The sequence below is a fragment of the Ylistrum balloti genome, unplaced genomic scaffold (assembly GCF_031769215.1).
Source record: "Ylistrum balloti isolate Yb309-2 unplaced genomic scaffold, AGI_CSIRO_Ybal_v1 Utg369562, whole genome shotgun sequence".
NCBI classification, from domain to species: Eukaryota; Metazoa; Mollusca; class Bivalvia; order Pectinida; family Pectinidae; genus Ylistrum; species Ylistrum balloti.
The window spans coordinates 1,124,941-1,148,476 of NW_026781862.1; the positions used below are offsets into that span (position 1 = coordinate 1,124,941).

The 23,536-nt window shown below is 36.8% G+C and overlaps 2 protein-coding genes across 2 annotated transcripts; one reads left to right on the top strand and one right to left on the bottom strand.

The window, feature by feature from the left end:
• The first annotated feature begins 15 nt into the window (after positions 1 to 15).
• Positions 16 to 14,741, top strand: LOC132548495 (N-lysine methyltransferase SETD6-like). The gene is made up of 11 exons (XM_060212394.1): positions 16 to 159; positions 761 to 905; positions 1,209 to 1,356; positions 1,897 to 2,028; positions 2,997 to 3,234; positions 4,105 to 4,203; positions 4,534 to 4,638; positions 5,491 to 5,571; positions 8,581 to 8,686; positions 9,369 to 9,420; positions 13,200 to 14,741. Exons 1-11 carry the CDS (start codon positions 16 to 18, stop codon positions 13,360 to 13,362), a joined length of 1,413 nt encoding a protein of 470 aa, XP_060068377.1. The 3' UTR covers positions 13,363 to 14,741.
• A 3,599-nt stretch (positions 14,742 to 18,340) lies between these two features.
• LOC132545370 (uncharacterized protein C1orf50 homolog) lies at positions 18,341 to 22,772 on the bottom strand. Its single transcript, XM_060209088.1, has 5 exons — positions 22,691 to 22,772; positions 20,621 to 20,736; positions 20,133 to 20,219; positions 18,961 to 19,092; positions 18,341 to 18,569 (listed from the first exon to the last, which is right to left on the bottom strand). The coding sequence occupies exons 1-5, from the start codon at positions 22,722 to 22,724 to the stop codon at positions 18,369 to 18,371; spliced, it is 570 nt and encodes a 189-aa protein (XP_060065071.1). The 5' UTR covers positions 22,725 to 22,772; the 3' UTR covers positions 18,341 to 18,368.
• Between the last annotated feature and the right edge of the window lie 764 nt (positions 22,773 to 23,536).

Sequence of the window (23,536 nt, forward strand, 5' to 3'; positions counted from 1 at the left end):
AATTTATTCGTGAAAATGGCGGTACCCACGAAAAGAGCGTGTGAAGAAGCAGACAGCAGCAACATTTTATCGAAATTATCAACTGTTTCTAAAGATGAAACAAAATTACAGAACTTTCTGAGCTGGTCCGAAGAAAATGGTCTCTGGCTTTCTCCAAAGGTAGTGAATGACACGCTTGCAATACATAAGATGTGGGGCATTCAATTTCAATTGTGAACCATGGCCAGTCACGAAAGATAATCACTGGTTTCAGGCTAGGTCGTTTTCGGTAACAAGTCGTTTTAAGACAAAGGCGGAAGTCATTTCAGTACTTCATTTAGGCTGTTTCGGGATATATGAAAAAAGTCGTATTTGTACTTTAGTCAAAGGTGCCAAGAAAACAGCAAATATTAAATAAACACATATGTTGTTGATTTTAATTGCTGTGACTGACTCTACCAAAAATACATTTTTGAAAACAGGTACTTGTTGCAATAGATTAATATAAGTCAGACAGTTACTAAAAGGGACGAAGCTTATAAGCAACAATATCAATCTTGGTTGAAAATATCAAGAAAATAAAACACAAATCAATTTTTTGTGATGATGAAGTTATCTGCTGGTTTATGTTTCAAAATGATGTAAGTGTTACTGATATACATTTTATGTTCACATATTAGCATATGCTCAAAAAAAAAGTTTCATCATTTTGGAGAGAGAAAAAAAAAAGAAAAATTGCAAGCATAGGTATTTTGATACACCAATTTCTGATTTCTTTTAGGTTTGTGTCACTAAACAAGGTTCCTGTGCTCAGTATGGTATGCTAGCCACAGACAGTGTGGACTGTGGAGAATGTCTTTTTAAGGTTCCTAGGAAGTTACTGCTTCATCCTAAAACATCTGCTATATCTAAATTGTTGAGAAAAGGTAAATTGGTATAAAAATTATTATATTCTTTTGCTTTTATATGAAAGATGAAAATGATCACAACAGTAATTAAAAACAAATATTTTACATGTTAATAGATATTTGAAGAGTCAAGTTATAGCCTACTGCTATAAGTAAGAAGTTTAATGATACAGAATGGGAATCACTGTAGACAGGAAATATCTTACTTATGATAACTGAATACATAAATTATGGTACCATAAACTCATACTAGTAATTTGTACACTTTATACACTTGTATTGTTGAATAATATGTACATTATATTAAATGTCCTGTTGTAGAAGAAGCATCGTTGGTGAGTGAGAGTGGATGGGTGCCCCTTCTCTTGGCACTGATGTACGAACATAATAGTCCAGAATCTACATGGCGACCTTACCTTGACCTTGTTCCAGACTTCAAGGAACTTGACCTCCCGATGTTTTGGCCTGAGTAAGTTTGATTGTGACCATCTTGTGCCTAGTAAGCCATGTTTTGACCTAACTTTACCTTATGTTTGGACGTGTCCTCCTTATGTTTTGACCTTATTGAGTTTGAACTTGACCCCTCTCTGTTCAGATCTAAGTAAGTTTGAACTTGACCTCCCACTGTTTTGACCTTAGTAAGTTTGAACTTGACCTCCCACTGTTTTGACCTTAGTAAGTTTGAACTTGACCTCCCTCTGTTTTGACCTTAGTAAGTTTGAACTTGACCTCCCTCTGTTTTGATCTTAGTAAGTTTGAACTTGACCTCCCTCTGTTTTGATCTTAGTAAGTTTGAACTTGACCTACATATGCTTTGGCCTGACTATTATTGCATGTTAGCTGACTAGTGTAACGTGAAAGATACCTGTTTGTAGTAAATATTCCTACCTACTTTTCAGGTGTTAATTTATATTTGTGCAAGTAATGATAACATAAGAATACTAGTAGTACATATCTTAGATGAGTTTGATAAAATGATTGATGTACTCCCCTTTATATTTCACTACAGGTCTGAAAGAGCATCTCTGCTTGACTCGGCAAATGGCATCCTGAAATGTGTGGAAAGAGATATAAAATCATTGACAGCAGAATTCACAACAATTGTTTTACCTTTTGTACAGAAGCACAAAGATGTTTTTGGGTAATCTTTTCAAGTGATGTACTTGTATTTAACAGTATAAATGAAGTATAATGAGATTTTTCTAAATTCAAGATGTTAAAACTCTCTGAGCTACAGTTTATTAATTTCATGAAAAATATTTTAGTTATTTTGAATTGATCAAGCAATTTTAGCAGTTTACAGAAATTTGCTTGCCACAACACAGAAATTTTGATATTTCCCGCCTAATTCTTCTCTGTTACTTAAAGGATCTTGTAATGTTTTCAACAGCTACATGTACATGAAAAATAATGATAAAAAAATGATAAGGTATTTAAGGTAGTCAGTTTAGAATGTAGCATTATTTATAAAATCATCATCCCTGAAAACCCATACTTAATCACATCCCTGAAAACCCATACTTAATCACATCCCTGAAAACCCATACTTAATCACATCCCTAACAACTCCTTGTAAGTCACATCCCTGAAAACCCATACTTAATCACATCCCCGAAAACCCATACTTAATCACATCCCTAACAACTCCTTGTAAGTCACATCCCTGAAAACCCATACTTAATCACATCCCTGAAAACCCATACTTAATCACATCCCTGAAAACCCATACTTAATCACATCCCTGAAAACCCATACTTAATCACATCCCTAACAACTCCTTGTAAGTCACATCCCTGAAAACCCATACTTAATCACATCCCTGAAAACCCATACTTAATCACATCCCTATTAACTCCTTGTAAGTCACATCCCTGAAAACCCATACTTGATCATCAGCTCTGCCTGTGTGTATATACCCTGTATGTATTTCTATCATCAGCTCTGCCTGTGTGTATATACCCTGTATGTATTTCTATCATCAGCTCTGCCTGTGTGTATATACCCTGTATGTATTTCTATCATCAGCTCTGCCTGTGTGTATATCTATGTTTTTCTATCATATACCTGCCGGTTTATAGAATTTATATACTTTTGTATTTCTATTACTAGCTCCGCCTGTGAGAGCCTGGAACTGTACAAGAAGATGGTGGCCTTTGTAATGGCATACAGCTTTACAGAACCTACAGGGGATGATGAAGATGAACAGATGAAAGGGGATGTTCCCTCTAAGTCTGCCCCGATGATGGTTCCTATGGGCGATATATTAAACCATGTAGCACACAATAATGCAGAACTGCGTTTTGAAAAGGAATTTTTGAAAATGGTTTCAACTGCTAAAATTGCCAAGGTTGGTTTTCCTGTACAGAATTATGACTAGTTAAATATTCATTATTGTCATAGAGCTCATGTTTTTGATGTCATTTTACATCAACATTTAGTCAGTGAGATAGAAGAAACCTTATTTATTTTGGGTTCAAATATCAAGAGACTGTCAGGCATGTGAAAACTGTTTTGAATTTGAGAATGAGGTATAATATATATATGTATTAGAATTTGTCATGGTGATTAACGAATAAATTAGATGATAAGCTATCAGTTTTAAGGTAAAAGAATGTATAGATTACTTCAACAGTTTTAAATATTATTTTTTTTATTATTAAAGTAAAACTGGGTTAATCATAGAACATGTGTCATAAGAATTACACAATGACTTCTATGGTAAAATAAAGAAACTCTATATTAATATAAGGTTCCAAAGGTGGAGGTCATGGTACACTGCATTAAGTAGTTAAATCTTTGTTGAAATAAAATGTTCATTAATCAAACTGACAGCCTTCTAATGATACAATTTTTGCTAGTAAGAATCTCTTTTGAGTTACAATGTAGCGGGTCATTATACCCACTTCAACGAAGATGGGGAGGGGGGGGGTATACTGGAATCCATCCGTTTATCCATAGAGGAACTTTGTCTGGCTATCCATTCACTAACTTTACAACAGGTCTTTTTAAAATTTTTTTGAAATGGCCAGTTCAATGTGGAGATGTGCCCCCTGAAGTGATTTTGTATTTTCTGTGTCTGATGAATGTTGTATGTTAAAATGAAGATTTACATTCTGGTGTCTGATGAATGTTGTTTATTTAGATGGAGATTTATATATTCTATACTGAGAGGGAGATAGTTTGCACTGGTTGATGTACAATGCTGAATTGTTAACAGGATGAAGAAGTTTTCAACACTTATGGCATGTTATCCAACAAAGATGAGTTACACATGTACGGTTTCTCAGAGAGGTATCCCAACAACGACAAAGATACTGTAAGTTTATAGGAGGTCATAAGGCCTTCAAAAGTAAATGATAGGTTAATGATAAGTGATGTGATAATGTAGATTATTAAGGATGGTGGAGGGGTGTGTGTTAGAATCAGCTGTTTAACTGTCCTCCTGTTTGAGATTGCAGATGCATTTTTAGATTGCAGTGATAACTTCATGGAAATGTCTTGGTGTTATTATAAAATCTTTGTGAAATGATATGGCAGTAACTGATACACTTGGTTTTAGATGATAGGGTATAGGATGTGATATATACGTGTAGATTTTGTCACTATGTCCAGTTTAACATTATCACAGGTTATACTCTATCTGTAGGTAGACATACCAGCCACAGTACTGAAAGAAGAAGCGAAGAGCCAGGACATTAATCAGGCAGATAAAACACTTCTGGAAGAGAAATGGGAGTTTTTAATGGAACAGGTGAACATTTTTTTTTCTTCTTAAGAAATGAAAAAAGAATCGTGTGTTTTTTTAATAGCATTTTACATAAATCTGAAATTTACTTAAGTTGACTAAACATGTAAGGTTTGATATAAAAGATTTGTAGCAGATTACTCTGGACACATTCTTGGCCCCTGTTGGCTGTTCAGCCTATTGGCACTGATAGAGTGAAAAAGGAAAGTGTCTTAGAGAGGTCAGACTGCTCTAGACAATAATTGATGAGTGACAAACTGTGTATTACAGATTGTATGATACATGTAATACAATGTATACACATAAATAAGATGGGTACAGATATTATATTAGGAACATTGAAATTAAAACCTTAAGTAGTTTGCATGTCACACCTTGATATCAAATACTGTGGTGTTTATGATACAGTGTAGTAATAAATTCTACATGGAAACATATAGGATGAATCCAAAGTTACTCATTTTATAGCCTTGATATTTACCGTTAGTTATAAAGGGGCTGCTGTAGCTCAGCTGGTAGAGTGAAGGTAAACACAACCTCAGATGGAGATCTGAGATGTGTTTCCAGGCTTTCTACTTGTTGCTCTTTGTGTTTTTCAGGAAGCTGAGAAGCAGACCAGTTTGTGTTCTCTTGATTGTCTCCTTGGGCGAGAAACTTTACACAAATTATTCTGAAACTTCATGTGACAGGCCTCCAGTATGTTGTTCAGTGAGGTAGCTACTAGCTTCTACAAGACTGCCCACCTCCAATGATCTTTATTGTCTAATGGGCAATAACTCCAATAAACAAACAAAACAAACAGCACAAACTGATAAAGTGTTCCCTATATGATATTAATTACAACTTTGGTTTATCCAGGAGGTGATTGGGGAAGACGATGCGTTTGTGTTGAGTAATGAAGCTATAGAGACGTGTGACGAATTGGAAGCTACACTCAAGGTAAGTGACTCTATAACTATAGATTTACTGAAAATTTCTTGTATTTTGATTATTCAAATGATGATCTCATGGGCTATTATCATAAGATCTTAACCAATTACTGGAGATTTTTTTGTTTTCAATGGAACTGAACAACACTGCCAAAATTTGTAGCTCTACATTATGAGATGGTGGGCATATCTCCTGAAATAATCGTTGTTATCACTTTTACTGGAGAAGTACTGGATTGATCATTCTCCAATTTCATATGTAGGTTTGCCTTCATTGTTACATCTCTTTATAAAAGCCAACAGCAGGTGGAGGTGGGGGTAGTAATTTTGATTGATGGTAGTGGTTAGGCAGTAGTTGGGGGTAGGGGCAGTATGTTGATTGTTGATAGTGGTTAGGCAGTAGGTGGGGTGGGGGCAGTAATGTTGATTGTTGATAGTGGTTAGACAGTAGATGGGGTGGGGGTAGTAATGTTGATTGGTGGTAGTGGTTAGGCAGTAGGTAGGGGTGGGGGCAGTAATGTTGATTGGTAGTAGTGGTTAGGCAGTAGGTGGGGTGGGGGCACTAATGTTGATTGTTGATAGTGGTTAGGCAGTAGGTGGGGTGGGGGCAGTAATGTTGATTGTTGATAGTGGTTAGGCAGTAGGTGGGGGTGGGGGCAGTATGTCGATTGGTGGTAGTGGTTAGGCAGTAGGTGGGGTGGGGGCAGTAATGTTGATTGGTAGTAGTGGTTAGGCAGTAGATGGGGTGGGGCACTAATGTTGATTGGTGGTAGTGGTTAGACAGTAGGTGGGGGTGGGGGCAGTATGTTGATTGTTGATAGTGGTTAGGCAGTAGGTGGGGGTGGGGGCAGTATGTTGATTGTTGATAGTGGTTAGGCAGTAGGTGGGGTGGGGGCAGTAATGTTGATTGGTGGTAGTGGTTAGACAGTAGATGGGGTGGGGGCAGTAATGTTGATTGGTGGTAGTGGTTAGGCAGTAGGTGGGGTGGGGGCACTAATGTTGATTGTTGATAGTGGTTAGGCAGTAGGTGGGGTGGGGGCAGTAATGTTGATTGTTGATAGTGGTTAGGCAGTAGGTGGGGTGGGGGCAGTAATGTTGATTGTTGATAGTGGTTAGGCAGTAGGTGGGGGTGGGGGCAGTAATGTTGATTGGTAGTAGTGGTTAGGCAGTAGATGGGGTGGGGGCACTAATGTTGATTGGTGGTAGTGGTTAGACAGTAGGTGGGGGTGGGGGCAGTATGTCGATTGGTGGTAGTGGTTAAGCAGTAGGTGGGGGCAGTATGTCGATTGGTGGTAGTGGTTAGACAGTAGATGGGGTGGGGGCAGTAATGTTGATTGGTAGTAGTGGTTAGACAGTAGATGGGGGTGGGGGCAGTAATGTTGATTGATGGTAGTGGTTAGACAGTAGGTGGGGTGGGGGCACTAATGTTGATTGGTGGTAGTGGTTAGGCAGTAGGTGGGGGCAGTATGTCGATTGGTGGTAGTGGTTAGGCAGTAGTTGGGGGTGGGGGCAGTATGTCGATTGGTGGTAGTGGTTAGGCAGTAGGTGGGGGTGGGGGCAGTATGTCGATTGGTGGTAGTGGTTAGACAGAGGTGGGGGTGGGGGCAGTATGGATTGGTGGTAGTGGTTAAGCAGTAGGTGGGGGCAGTATGTCGTTTGGTGGTAGTGGTTAGGCAGTAGGTGGGGGTGGGGGCAGTAATGTTGATTGGTGGTAGTGGTTAGACAGTAGGTGGGGTGGGGTCACTAATGTTGATTGGTGGTAGTGGTTAGACAGTAGCTGGGGGTGGGGGCAGTATGTCGATTGGTGGTAGTGGTTAAGCAGTAGGTGGGGGCAGTATGTCGATTGGTGGTAGTGGTTAGGCAGTAGGTGGGGGTGGGGGCAGTAATGTTGATTGGTGGTAGTGGTTAGGCAGTAGGTGGGGTGGGGGCAGTAATGTTGATTGGTGGTAGTGGTTAGACAGTAGGTGGGGTGGGGGCAGTATGTCGATTGTGGGTAGTGGTTAGGTAGTAGGTGGGGTGGGGGCAGTAATGTTGATTGGTGGTAGTGGTTAGGCAGTAGGTGGGGGTGGGGGCAGTATGTCGATTGGTGGTAGTGGTTAAGCAGTAGGTGGGGGCAGTAATGTTGATTGGTGGTAGTGGTTAGGCAGTAGGTGGGGTGGGGGCAGTAATGTTGATTGGTGGTAGTGGTTAGGCAGTAGGTGGGGGTGGGGGCAGTAATGTTGATTGGTGGTAGTGGTTAGGCAGTAGGTGGGGGCAGTAATGTTGATTGGTGGTAGTGGTTAGGCAGTAGGTGGGGGCAGTATGTCGATTGGTGGTAGTGGTTAGGCAGTAGGTGGGGGTGGGGGCAGTAATGTTGATTGGTGGTAGTGGTTAGGCAGTAGGTGGGGGTGGGGGCAGTAATGTTGATTGGTGGTAGTGGTTAGGCAGTAGGTGGGGTGGGGGCAGTAATGTTGATTGGTGGTAGTGGTTAGGCAGTAGGTGGGGGTGGGGGCAGTAATGTTGATTGGTGGTAGTGGTTAGGCAGTAGGTGGGGATGGGGGCAGTAATGTTGATTGGTGGTAGTGGTTAGGCAGTAGATGGGGGTGGGGGCAGTATGTCGATTGTTGGTAGTGGTTAGGTAGTAGGTGGGGTGGGGGCAGTAATGTTGATTGGTGGTAGTGGTTAAGCAGTAGGTGGGGGCAGTATGTCAATTGGTGGTAGTGGTTAGGCAGTAGGTGGGGGTGGGGGCAGTATGGCGAGGGATTAAAACATTGGATATGTGTAATGACCACAGCAAGAAAAACACTTTTTAACACCAATAGTTATTTAAGTCCTACATATTACATTTTTTTCAGACACTTTGATACAGTCTTGCTGTATGCTTGATGTTTGGGACAATGTGTTTATAAAAGAGTTTTCTCTTCTTTAAACTCATAGTTTTACGTAAATGAATAGTTTCAATATTACTTCAGGATGTTAAAGATGTTGTCGCGATAATTACACATTTGTGCAATTAGTAAAGTTACTAATTAACAATCAGGTACTTGAGATGACCAGAAGTGAGTTTGAAGACTACCAGGAAAAAGATGGTTGGAGTGAAGATGAAGGCGATGAGGAGGATGACAGTGAAGAGAAATGGATGTTTGGTGAGTACTGTTATAGTAACTTTGTGTTATACTAAAGTATGAGTAAACATATGAAACCCAGGTTATTCAGGTTAGGTTAATTCCAGTTAAACACCTATCCCACCCCTGGACTCCAGGGTTGTTTAGAGGGTACCATCAAATCAGTTTAAGCAGAAAATTGAACCATGCACAGATGTGATTTATTTTCGCATCCTGTGGTCAAATAGATATTTTACTGGAATAAACCTTTTTTCACCATACTTTTTTGCCACTGCTGAACAATTCTATCGTAGCAGCTAGTGGAATGCTTGAAGATAACATCTGCCATTCCAAAAACTGTAGATGGTGGTTTTATGGAGCTTTTCTGTATTATTTACTTATCTAAAGGAAGTAAACATGTACTATTTATCTGTCAATAAATCTTATTTTTTTTCAATACTTATCTCTAGAGTTTGAAGAATCTCATACCCACATGTGGTTGTATTAAAGATGTAGATAACTTGAAAGTATGAAATTGAAATACCACTTCACTTTTAAATCACTTTAAAATAGGAAAAGAAAAAAAAAAGACAAAACTTTTGCATTTAAAATGAAATGAGGATGCTTACGCTGTATGCATGTGTTTGACATATCAATGATAAATGACACTTTGTGTACTTGACTGAACACTTTCCAGATATAAAATTTTGTTTTAATGTTTTAGTCCCAAATGGAATACCAAAACAGAAGGATTCATGGAAAAAGTTATTGAAAGGGTATGTTTTTTCGTTTTTATTTCCAACAAAAGGTTTTAATTTTCCTCTTTAATCAAAACTACTAGATCAATGATTACTGAACCAGGTATTAAATTCTAAACAAATGAAAGATTCAGGCTAGTTTGTTGGGTTTTTAGGTATACAACCAATGAGAGGTTCAGCTAGTTTGTTGGGTTTTTAGGTATACAACCAATGAGAGGTTCAGCCAGTTTGTTGGGTGTATGGCTCAAAATCAATGAATTCTGTTTAAATAGTGTAAATGACCTCCAAAGGTATCATATGGGTTAAATGAAGAAAGACCACTAGGGGCAGACTGTTGGATATAAGAAATTGAGGTTTAGTACAGCTGATCTGTAGGGCAATTTTAGCTATAATAAACATGTTACTCACACTCCAGATATCAAATCATTACAAGGACACTCATGTAGGATCTTCTGTGTAGTCGTTGTTGCCCTGTAGGTGTTCATCTAAAAATGGTGTCCTTTAGGTGTTTTCCTGTAGGTATTGTCATGTAGGTGTTGTCCTGTAGGTATTGTCATATAGGTGTTGTCCTGTAGGTATTGTCATATAGGTGTTGCCTGTAGGTAATGTCATGTAGGTGTTGTCCTGTTAGTATTATCATATAGGTGTTGTCCTGTAGGTATTGTCATATAGGTGTTGTCCTGTAGGTATTGTCATGTAGGTGTTGTCCTGTAGGTATTGTCATATAGGTGTTGTCCTGTAGGTATTGTCATATAGGTGTTGTCCTGTAGGTATTGTCATGTAGGTGTTGTCCTGTAGGTATTGTCATGTAGGTGTTGTCCTGTAGGTATTGTCATATAGGTGTTGTCCTGTAGGTCTTGTCCTATTAGTATTATCCTATAGGTGTTGTCCTGTAGGTGTTGTCCTGTAGGTCTTGTCCTGTAGGTGTTGTCCTGTAGGTATTGTCCTGTTAGTATTGTCATATAGGTGTTGTCCTGTAGGTATTGTCATATAGGTGTTGTCCTGTAGGTATTGTCATGTAGGTGTTGTCCTGTAGGTATTGTCATATAGGTGTTGTCCTGTAGGTATTGTCATATAGGTGTTGTCCTGTAGGTATTGTCATGTAGGTGTTGTCCTGTAGGTATTGTCATGTAGGTGTTGTCCTGTAGGTATTGTCATGTAGGTGTTGTCCTGTAGGTATTGTCATGTAGGTGTTGTCCTGTAGGTATTGTCATATAGGTGTTGTCCTGTAGGTATTGTCATATAGGTGTTGTCCTGTAGGTATTGTCATATAGGTGTTGTCCTGTAGGTATTGTCATATAGGTGTTGTCCTGTAGGTATTGTCATATAGGTGTTGTCCTGTAGGTGTTGTCCTGTTAGTATTGTCATATAGGTGTTGTCCTGTAGGTGTTGTCCTGTAGGTCTTGTCCTGTTAGTATTGTCATATAGGTGTTGTCCTGTAGGTGTTGTCCTGTAGGTATTGTCATATAGGTGTTGTCCTGTAGGTATTGTCATATAGGTGTTGTCCTGTAGGTATTGTCATATAGGTGTTGCCTGTAGGTATTGTCATGTAGGTGTTGTCCTGTAGGTATTGTCATATAGGTGTTGTCCTGTAGGTATTGTCATGTAGGTGTTGTCCTGTAGGTATTGTCATGTAGGTGTTGTCCTGTAGGTATTGTCATGTAGGTGTTGTCCTGTAGGTATTGTCATATAGGTGTTGTAATGTCATGTAGGTGTTGTCCTGTAGGTATTGTCATATAGGTGTTGTCCTGTAGGTGTTGTCTTGTAGGTGTTGTCCTGTTAGTATTATCATATAGGTGTTGTCCTGTAGGTCTTGTCCTGTTAGGTGTTGTCCTGCAGGTGTTGTCCTGTAGGTCTTGTCCTGTAGGTGTTGTCCTGTAGGTATTGTCCTGTTAGTATTGTCATATAGGTCTTGTCCTATTAGTATTATCATATAGGTGTTGTCCTGTAGGTGTTGTCCTGTAGGTCTTGTCCTATTAGTATTATCATATAGGTGTTGTCCTGTAGGTGTTGTCCTGTAGGTGTTGTCCTGTAGGTCTTGTCCTGTTAGTATTGTCATATAGGTGTTGTCCTGTAGGTCTTGTCCTGTAGGTCTTGTCATATAGGTGTTGTCCTGTAGGTATTGTCATATAGGTGTTGCCTGTAGGTATTGTCATGTAGGTGTTGCCTGTAGGTATTGTCATGTAGGTGTTGTCCTGTAGGTATTGTCATATAGGTGTTGCCTGTAGGTATTGTCATGTAGGTGTTGTCCTTTAGGTATTGTCATATAGGTGTTGTCCTGTAGGTCTTGTCCTGTAGGTGTTGTCCTGTAGGTATTGTCCTGTTAGTATTGTCATATAGGTGTTGTCCTGTAGGTCTTGTCCTGTAGGTATTGTCATGTAGGTGTTGTCCTGTAGGTATTGTCATATAGGTGTTGCCTGTAGGTATTGTCATGTAGGTGTTGTCCTGTAGGTATTGTCATATAGGTGTTGTCCTGTAGGTATTGTCATGTAGGTGTTGCCTGGAGGTAATGTCATGTAGGTGTTGTCCTGTAGGTATTGTCATGTAGGTGTTGTCCTGTAGGTATTGTCATGTAGGTGTTGTCCTGTAGGTATTGTCATATAGGTGTTGTCCTGTAGGTATTGTCATGTAGGTGTTGTCCTGTAGGTATTGTCATATAGGTGTTGCCTGTAGGTATTGTCATGTAGGTGTTGTCCTTTAGGTATTGTCATATAGGTGTTGTCCTGTAGGTATTGTCATGTAGGTGTTGTTCTGTAGGTATTGTCATGTAGGTGTTGTCCTGTAGGTATTATCATATAGGTGTTGTCCTGTAGGAATTGTCATGTAGGTGTTGTCCTGTAGGTATTGTCATGTAGGTGTTGTCCTGTAGGTATTGTCCTATTAGTATTATCATATAGGTGTTGTCCTGTAGGTATTGTCATATAGGTGTTGTCCTGTAGGTATTGTCATGTAGGTGTTGTCCTGTAGGTATTGTCATATAGGTGTTGCCTGTAGGTATTGTCATGTAGGTGTTGTCCTTTAGGTATTGTCATATAGGTGTTGTCCTGTAGGTATTGTCATGTAGGTGTTATTGTTTAGGTATTGTCATGTAGGTGTTGTCCTGTAGGTATTGTCATGTAGGTGTTGTTCTGTAGGTATTGTCATGTAGGTGTTGTCCTGTAGGTATTATCATATAGGTGTTGTCCTGTAGGAATTGTCATGTAGGTGTTGTCCTGTAGGTATTGTCATATAGGTGTTGTCCTGTAGGTATTGTCATATAGGTGTTGCCTGTAGGTATTGTCATGTAGGTGTTGTCCTGTAGGTATTGTCATGTAGGTGTTGTCCTGTAGGTATTGTCATGTAGGTGTTGTCCTGTAGGTATTGTCCTATTAGTATTATCATATAGGTGTTGTCCTGTAGGTATTGCATATAGGTGTTGTCCTGTAGGTATTGTCATGTAGGTGTTGTCCTGTAGGTATTGTCCTATTAGTATTATCATATAGGTGTTGTCCTGTAGGTATTGTCATATAGGTGTTGTCCTGTTAGTATTGTCATATAGGTGTTATTGTTTAGGTATTGTCCTTTAGATGTTGTCCTTTATGTGTTATTCTTAAAATGGTGTCCTTTAGGTATTGTCCTGTAGGTATTGTCCTGTAGGTATTGTCATGTAGGTGTTGTCCTGTAGGTATTGTCATGTAGGTGTTGTCCTGTAGGTATTGTCATATAGGTGTTGTCTTGTAGGTATTGTCCTGTAACTCTTGTCCTGTAGGTGTTGTCCTGTAAATGTTGTCAAGTAGCTGTTGTCCTGATTGTTACAGGTGTGCTGAGAAGTGTCTGGCAATGTACAAGACCAGTCTAGAGGAAGATGAGGAATGCCTGGCAACTGGGTTGGACAAGTTATCTCCAAGACAGAAGTACGTGTTGTACACTAACCATGGACAGAAACTCATCTTACAGAAACTTCTGGACAGTTGTAGCTGATTTCATTCCTTAATGACTTTACATTCTAAATGATCAGAGATTTTGTTGTCTTTGGATCAGATATAAAAAACATTGATTACAACACAAACTATTGATATCCAGAAATTGTCTCTGACTGCATAATGGTGAATGTATATCTGAAGCTGGACTTGACCAGATTTCAACTTGGCCAATATCCTGTTGAAATGTAAAGCAATTTTGCATATTCTCATAAAAATTCTAACATATTATATAACTCATTTTCTTTACAAGCTGATTGGTCAAAAAGTATTGTGATGTTACTCAAAAACAGGCAGAATCAGTACACTCAGGGTGAATATAACAGTCCAATACCCTGTCAGCATTTCGCAGGTGAATGTAACAATCCAGAAATTTTCGACCAATCAGAAGCATGGATTATCACCATATAGTATTATTGACCTGTTTTCAAGTAAATACAAGGATTTATCAACCCTTGGTGTTGATATCCTCACTCTTCAAAAGTATCACCTCTGGTTAATCACTATTAAATATTTTGTGGTTCATACAATATAAGGGAATGTCCATAGTATTTGTTTATCATTTTGCCTACATTGCCTGTTGTGATTGCAGAAGTTACTTTTGTAATTACTTGGACAGTTTAGAAAATGTCATGAAATAATCATTTGTCTCGACTCGTAGTGTCTTGTATTACATTTTGACCCAAAATGACCCTGGCTGTCAATGGGCTGTCAAATAATTATCCACTTACATTTTGTATGAAATATGTATAACAGTACATTGACATAACAACTATCCTGATGGTGGAAAAAATGGTATAAAAAGTTGGAACAAAGAATTTTTTAAAGGAAATACACTCGAATTTTGCTTCTTCCTATACAAGTTATGAAATTGAATTCAATGCTTGTGTCAATGTACTAATGAATTTATCCATATTCTTAAGATAAATTTAACATTACCTGAGCTCTCAAGGAAGATCCTATACATAAATTTACATCTGAGATCTCAGTTTGAGATTACACCTATCAATATATTTTTTAACCATGGTCACAGTCCTGAGTTGGATGTGTGACCCTATCTGGTCAGTCTAAAGTTGGTGTATGATACCCTGACCAATTTAATTGCTTTTGTCTTTAATCTACAGCAGTATCATGATGCATAAATCACTTCATGATCATTAGATGTAATTTGAAACATATTTTAAGAAAATTATAAGAATACTTTGCATGTTCCTCATGTACTGAGTTTGAATATTTTCATAGAGATACCAATTTCAAAACCTGCAGGCGGGATATACTTAAAAATTAAGTATAGCACCTTTATTTTGTTCACAAATTAGCAGATGTATTGAATTTAAGAAATTTTCAGTAAAAGTTAAATAAAATTTCGTGGTAATGAAATTCAGAGTTTCTTTATTTCTTTTTACATGTGATATGGTATACCAAAATAGCTGATATTTCTTGGTATGGAGGACTGCAAATGTAACATCAGATAAGATTGGGACTGCTTCATTTTCAGGACTGGCATCCCACAAACAATTTTAATTGAAGGACAATAATTAATGCCATTTTAAAAATTTAATACAGTAACCTCCAAACGGTTTTGTTTCAAGATTAACATGCATAACTTTTCCTTGTTATTTCATTGTAGATTGATCTATGTACAAAACTGCTTTAATCACTATTTGAAGAACATTTATCTAATTGGCTTTGTATTATGATGTTATTCATACCAATGCATTGATCATTGTCAATCTAGGCTTCTGAAGCCTTCTACACTGCTAGTACACTGAGAATACAACATAATGTTTAGTCTTAAAAAGAACTGAAAAGAAGCTGAAGTCTCTTGTCCAAAAACTCATAAAATTATAAAATTGGAGTCTTCATTATCTTGGCTATTACTTCATTATCTTGGCTATTACTCCTTTATCTTGGCTATTACTCCATTATCTTGGCTATTACTCCATTATCTTGGCTATTACTTCTTTATCTTGGCTATTACTCCATTATCTTGGCTATTACTCCATTATCTTGGCTATTACTCCATTATCTTGGCTATTACTCCATTATCTTGGCTATTACTCCATTATCTTGGCTATTACTCCTTTATCTTGGCTATTACTCCATTATCTTGGCTATTACTCTATTATCTTGGCTATTACTCCATTATCTTGGCTATTACTCCTTTATCTTGGCTATTACTCCATTATCTTGGCTATTACTCCATTATCTTGGCTATTACTCCTTTATCTTGGCTATTACTCCTTTATCTTGGCTATTACTCCATTATCTTGGCTATTACTCCTTTATCTTGGCTATTACTCCATTATCTTGGCTATTACTCCATTATCTTGGCTATTACTCCTTGGCTATTACTCCATTATCTTGGCTATTACTCCATTATCTTGGCTATTACTTCATTATCTTGGCTATTACTTCATTATCTTGGCTATTACTTCATTATCTTGACTATTACTCCATTATCTTGGCTATTACTTCATTATCTTGGCTATTACTCCATTATCTTGGCTATTACTCCATTATCTTGGCTATTACTCCATTATCTTGGCTATTACTCCTTTATCTTGGCTATTACTCCATTATCTTGGCTATTACTCCATTATCTTGGCTATTACTCCATTATCTTGGCTATTACTCCATTATCTTGGCTATTACTCCTTTATCTTGGCTATTATTCCTTTATCTTGGCTATTACTCCTTTATCTTGGCTATTACTCCATTATCTTGGCTATTACTCCTTTATCTTGGCTATTACTCCATTATCTTGGCTGTTACTCCATTATCTTGGCTTTTACTCCTTTATCTTGGCCATTACTCCATTATCTTGGCTATTACTCCTTTATCTTGGCTATTACTCCTTTATCTTGGCTATTACTCCATAATCTTGGCTATTACTCCTTTGTCTTGGCTATTACTCCTTTATCTTGCTTGGAAGTTGGTTGAAATAGAAAATCAGGATAACATGAGTTCACATAAAGTATCTTGTCAGTAGTTAGCTAATAATGAAAACAAACAAAAAGTTTTGAAGACTTTTTTCTTTTAATTTAAGAGTGCTTTATGATCTGGATTCATACCAAATGTTGATTTCCCTTTCATTATCAATAATTGATATATCAGATATTCCTTTACGCTAACATATATGCATCCTGTATTGCATCTCACAACCATTCTCATATGTTCAACTCTCATCAATAATGGGTATTACATCTCAAAACCATTCTCATACGTTCAACTCTCATCAGTAATGGGTGTTACATCTTAAAACCATTCTCATACATTCAACTCTCATCAGTAATGGGTATTACATCTCAAAACCATTCTCATACGTTCAACTTTCATCAATAATGGGTGTTACATCTTAAAACCATTCTCATACATTCAACTCTCATCAGTAATGGGTATAATAAATTACTACCTTTCAGACACACCAACATGTACCATTATACGATATATTTAAAATGTTCTACTATACTAGAAAAATTACAATCAATAAAGTAAATGTTAACTATTATTAACCAATTATAGGAGTTCTATGGGGCCTATAGTTTTTTTTTTTTTTTTTATAAAAATATATTTGCACAAGTTTAATAAATGTTGTCAATCATAAAAAAGGTATAGAATTCTGTCATTAAAAGGAAAATTAAAATCCATGTTATTTTTTTCTAGACTAACTTTGTTGTGTTAAGTGACTTTTTTGAAATTTTCAAGCCTTATTTCTCTTGAGAAGCTATGAAAAAGAAAATGGCTGTAACAGATGATCACTGTGACAGTTTAATGGTAAGCTAAAACACTGATAAAAGTAAGATAGTCCTGATTATAGTTCCTATTTCTGTTTATCAAACCAGAATCTTATACATTCACTAATGTAACACTTCATTTCTATACATCATGTTCAAGGTAATTCTCATGCACAGATTTTACTACTAAACATAGATCTTGTTGTTAGTTTTAATTTAAATGCTTTACAAACAATTATTCTTCTTTTCCATCAAAAACTTCAAAAAATCACATATGTATCTTCTGTTTAGGAGCCATTAATATAAAAATTAATAAAAAGGGAGGGGGAGGTGGGGGAGAGAATAACATGAAAACCAGTTCATTTGTGAGAAAAATCTGAATACATATCTTTATTTTATTGAGATGTGAAAATTACTGGTAGTGACTTAGAGAAATGCAGGTAAACAAGATAATAAAACCAAATTAAATGCCTAGTACATTAATGAAACACAACAACTTTAACTGTATGTAAATTTTTGCTAAGTTGTTAATGACACCAGCTGTTTGGAGAGAAGTTAAAATGGCCACCTAAATATCTCATATCAACAGGTTTACATTAAGTGTGGCTTCAGACATTGTCATTTGATGTAAGACACAGTCAAATGACTTCAGACACTCAAGAAGACACTGTCAAATGACTTCAGACATTGTCATTTGATGTAAGACACAGTCCAATGACTTCAGCAACTGTCACTTGATGTAAGAAAACAGTCAAATGACTTCAGCAGCTGTCACTAGACAAATGAAACTGTCACATGTCTTCCACACTGTCACTTGATTTGAGACTTGATTTTGATTTACAAAATACCCTGTAACACATATGTTAACAACTGGTATCAGATACGAGAGCAGCTGGTATCATAGAATCATCAAACGACGTCCGTGGGAATCGCACACAGCTAGTACTACACATAATAAACACATAATAACAGGTGTATGTTACATGATAAGGATTGGCAACACACATGATAACACCTGGTGACAAACATGATAATAGTTATAATAAATGACAACCGCTGGTATCACAAATGATAACATTTGCTATCACCTTGGATAACAATTGGTATCACACATGATTGTAAAAATAAAACCTGACAGATTGTATCACACATGATAACAATCAGTATTAAAACTGCAGGATAACAGCAGGAATCATACCTAACAACTGTAGGTATAACATTAGTAACAACCAGCTGTAGTACACATGATTACAGCTAGGTTCCAGAAACATCAGGACTTCTCAGACTTTTCATCTCCTAATACTGTAATAGTTGCTGAGTCTGAAATGGATTTCTGGTTACTTGTTAAAAGTTGGTCTATCAAGGCAAACTGTTCTGTCCGTTTTTCCATTTCTTCAATAGGTGTCCATGACATGTCAAATTCAAGTTTGTAAGCTCCGACAAACTCGTGTGGACATGAGGCTCCCCATTCCTAGAATAACAATATCACCATAATGTAACATTGTAGGTTTTATAACATAGACTGTTAACAAGGTTTTATAACATAGACTGTTGACAAGGATTAATAACAGACTGTTGACAAGATTTTATAACATAGACTGCTGACAAGGTTTTATAACATAGACTGTTGACAAGGTAATTCTATCTATGTAGACTGTTTGCCTTGCCTCTAGTAATAAAGACTACAGAAGATATAATTTCTTACTCTGTAAGATTTAATTACTGTACTTAAACCTTAATTAGTATACAAACAAAACCTATATATATATATTTCTTAGTGGAAGGCAGCAATCAACAACATTTAATTTATTAGTGCTAATTTCTAACTGGTTGAATTCTGACTGATAAGTGATAAGCCCTACCTCAGGTGATAGGATGGACATGTACTTCTGGCCTGATTCCCTTTCGTACATGTAGTACACTGTTCCAGGCTTCTTTACCATGTTACATGCTGCATGGTGTATCATGTTATCCCTTTGAGCCTCCTTCAGTGCCTGAAAAGTAAAAAAATTGTCAGCAAATATAATACATACTGTACATATGGCTAGTATCTGTGTGAAATTTGATTTCCCTATAATAGTGGTCGATAAGGATTTCAATAGATAAGCCGTGAATTTGAGTACATCCATTGTTCTCTTTACTTAAGATGACATTGCCCATCAGTGTACATGTTTCTAACTCCAAAAAAGCCAACTGTAAAATATTATACACTGAACACTCAAAATAAAATAAATTTTTATCTTGTGTGAAATTCACTCGCTGCAGAAATCAAATTAAGTGCATTGTGAATTCATTCAGTTTTATTGAGTCATCCAGGAGTACCTTCTATGTCTGTTCTGGGATATCTTATCTGTGAACTTTAGTCAAGAGTTACCTACCTTCCTAGTTTGTTCCTGGAGATATCATATCTGTGTACTGTATAGTCTAGAGTTATCTACCTTCCTAGCCTGTTCCTGGAGATATCATATCTGTGTACTGTATAGTCTAGAATTATCTACCTTCCTAGCCTGTTCCTAGAGATATCATATTGGTGTACTTTCTAGTCTAGAGTTACCTACCTTCCTAGCCTATTCCTGAAGATATCATATTGGTGTACTTTATAGTCTAGAGTTATCTACCTTCCTAGCCTGTTCCTGAAGATATCATATTGGTGTACTTTATAGTCTAGAGTTATCTACCTTCCTAGCCTGTTCCTTGAGATATCATATTGGTGTACTTTCTAGTCTAGAGTTACCTACCTTCCTAGCCTATTCCTTAAGATATCATATTGGCGTACTTTATAGTCTAGAGTTGTCTACCTTCCTAGCCTGTTCCTGGATATCATATTGGTGTACATTATAGTGTAGAGTTATCTACCTTTCTAGCCTGTTCCTGGAGATATCATATTTGTGTACTTTATAGCCTAGAGTTACCTACCTTCCTAGTCTGTTCCTGGAGAAATCATATCTGTGTACTTTAGTCTAGAGTTACCTATCTTCCTGGTCTGTTCCTGGAGATATCATATCTGTGTACTTTATAGTCTAGAGTTACCTACCTTCCTAGCCTGTTCTTGGAGATATTTTATTTGATCAGCAATCACAGTCAACTTGCTGCCAGCTGTAGCTTTCACAAATTCATCAGCCTAGAAAATAAGCAGAGATAATCAAATTAATTATAAAGTATGGAAATAACCCAGAATGCTAATATCAAACTTGTTAAAAATAATTGTTATCATTTATTAAAATAAATGCTATAAAAAGTCCTTTTGATTTGTATAACATAGGCTATTCAATCCTGATAACCAAAAAAGACACCAATCCGTATGTCAAGAAAGACATGAATCCTTGTTATCATGACAGACACCAATTCTTGTCATGAAAGGTGTTCATTCTTGTTATGAAAAACAGCAATCTTTGTTGTCATGAAAGACACCAGTCCTTGTTGGACATTCTTTTTTTTTAAATATTGTGTACAAGACAATCTCTGTGATATATGTAAATGGAAACATGGGTTGTTAACTCAATTTCTTGTTAGTATATATACCTGTTGAATTGAGGAAGCCAGTTCAACAAGGTCCATTGGGGAGGAATGTTTGTTTGTGCGTCTGCTATTGACAAGTTGAACACCTCCTGGTGCATCATTGGCCTCCACAAGCTTGACTGAAAAAGATAAATCTTGAATTATGTATACATATCTCGGTATTGATGTATGTACAGTGTATCTATAATTTTGGAAGCTTGATGCCTACATACTTGCTTGATGCGTTTTATGCCCTGTGAGCATATATCATAGCTTCACTTTACAAAGCAGCTTTACAAAATATTTATAACTATATCTGACATTTCGATCAGCTAGAGTAGCTATCCCTTTTTTCTAATACAGAGTATTTGATTGCTTGATAAATATTTTCATAGGAAAGGAAAAAACTGTGCATAATGTTTAAGTTTTACATAAGGGTGCCATGGGAGTAGACATATTTAAGTTAACTATACATTTATTTATACAGACGAGACTTTGAATTATTAATCCCCTACCAGTGAAGCTGGGGATGGGACTATTTTTTTCTCTCTATCTGTGTTTGTCCCTGCATCTGTGAAAGTTGTCAGCTCTCTAGCAGCTTCATTCTTTGCAAGATTCTAATCACAGAGCATGAAATTATCTTGGATAAGTTTGAGGTCCAATGCTATTGGGTCAGTTCACTTTTACTAGTATTAGACAATTATTGTCAGTGTTCTAGCAGACTTATTCCTTTAAAGATTCTAACAGCTTGTAGGGGTCAGTGGTATAAGGGACATGTATTGCTTTAGCAATACAGTGTTCTCAGTATGCTTGTTTAACCCTTAGGCATAGTATGATCAGGTATTTGTGACACATGTTTCTCCATTCTGCATTTGTTCTGCATGCATGCTTCTGCACATTTGAAATTTGATGTGCATACATACCTAGCAATTGTACGAGTAGAAAAGAATTTGTTGTTTGTGATCTGATCAGCAAGCAACGGAAATTCTTAAATTTCAAGTAATTCTTTACAGTTTTAATTGTTGTTCCCTGACTTGTCACTTCTGCAGTTGAAACTACACACAAGAGCACATGCTATGTTACAAAGCAGTTTTTTTAATTGAGAATAATTTTACAACAAAAATATCTGAACTTTTAAAGAATTAAGTTGTATTTCCTGCATATTGATAGAATGAAACACATGGCCAGTGAAGTTTTCAAAATTCTTACCAATGTAGCTCCTTATTATATACAGTCTTTTAATTCAGAAATCTTATTTTAACAACCTAATGATTAAAGGGATAAGTTTGAAAACTGTCTGTTACAATGTCATCTGGGTATGTATACAATGAATGTATTCAATAGTCTGCCAAACCATCAGAGGAAGGTGGTCAGTTAAACATGAACTCTCTCCCTGTACACTAAATTCCATCCTTACTGCAACACCTGACTGACATGCAGGTGTTCAATAGTATCTGCATGTAATGAGGTGATTCTTATCTTGTTTCAATGTCTCTAATATCCAATTACACGCTGCTGTGTTATGACTTAGGCACCTGTATCTGGAACGCATACGTTTGAAAAATAATGATGCATAGTGGACTGGATTTTTGCTAGTATTGTTTACATTCCAAATGCAGGTGCCTGTGAATTTGTTATGTTTTACTCTATCATTGTTTTAATTTCATGTTGGGTTTCTGTGATAATGTATACAGTGTTTATTGATAGCTTTTGCATACATATGCTGCTAGACACAGAAATAGAATTTCTTCCATGACCACGGATAACATTCTCACGTGAATGGATTTCAGCCAAATAAACAACAGATTAAAGTCTGCAGTATATTGAGATCTCTTTGTTTATGTAAATGCTGTATTAGAGCTTTATCATTAGAATATGTCACTATAAAATCCGATGAAAATCTCAAGTTTAACACACATAATTTTAAGTTAGGTCTATACACATCCCCTGTGGTTTCCATGTTATGAAACAGTCCTGAAACACATGTCAACAACTGACGCCGTGGTCAGAAGTTATGCAACAGACAGACTGTTGCACGTGTCCGTATAACGAATCAGAATACATACAACTTCAATGTGTAATTTATTAACATACCTGCCATCGTGTTTACTCTAGCTGGATTATCCATACTTTATTGTTTCTTCTGTGTAGTGACAGCTTCTGTCAAGAAATCCTACCGGAAGTGAAAAGGGCCAAGCAGCGGATTCCCGATTTTATATAAGGGTTTCCCCGGTGCTGTGACGTCAGGTATTATATCATTCGGTATTTTCCGCCTCTTTCCGGAAGGTCCGAAATGATATTATGTAGCAATCGAAACCAGTCGAAGTTGACATTGAACTGAAATTATATAAATAATCTATCTTAGTCCGTAGGATCCAGTAAGTGTTCAAAACCCTTTACGATATTTTCTTTTACAGTTTGTTCGAGAAGTTGATTCCATACTTAGGCAAGATACCTCGTCTTAGTCCGCCGGAATAAGGTCGTTCTAGTCACTATTATCATTTTTAAAATACTGTATAATATTAAAAAAACTGAATTCGAATAATAAGAGTTTGTAAAACCAAATAGCGATAACTATACATAATTTGACAAATACTTAATTATTTCAATAAATCCGGATAGTAGATAACCTGGTGATAGCTTCTGACCAATCTTTTTGGACAATCCGAGAATTCCGGTTTTATGTAAGAGTTTGATGAGTCAATCCTTATTAAGAAATTGATTCGTACTTGCAAATTAATGGGTTTTTTAAAAAAAAATGATTATGAGTATTTGGTTTCCTTGCTGTAGGTGATACATTTGGCCGTTATTCATATTTTTAAAATTTGTATGATTTATACGTGTAATTTCAGAAGATAATCTACAAGGTGCTAGTTAATTAAGAGCGATTCTTTAATTTACAAATACACTGTTACTATACTTACTTTTGTCCTGCATTCC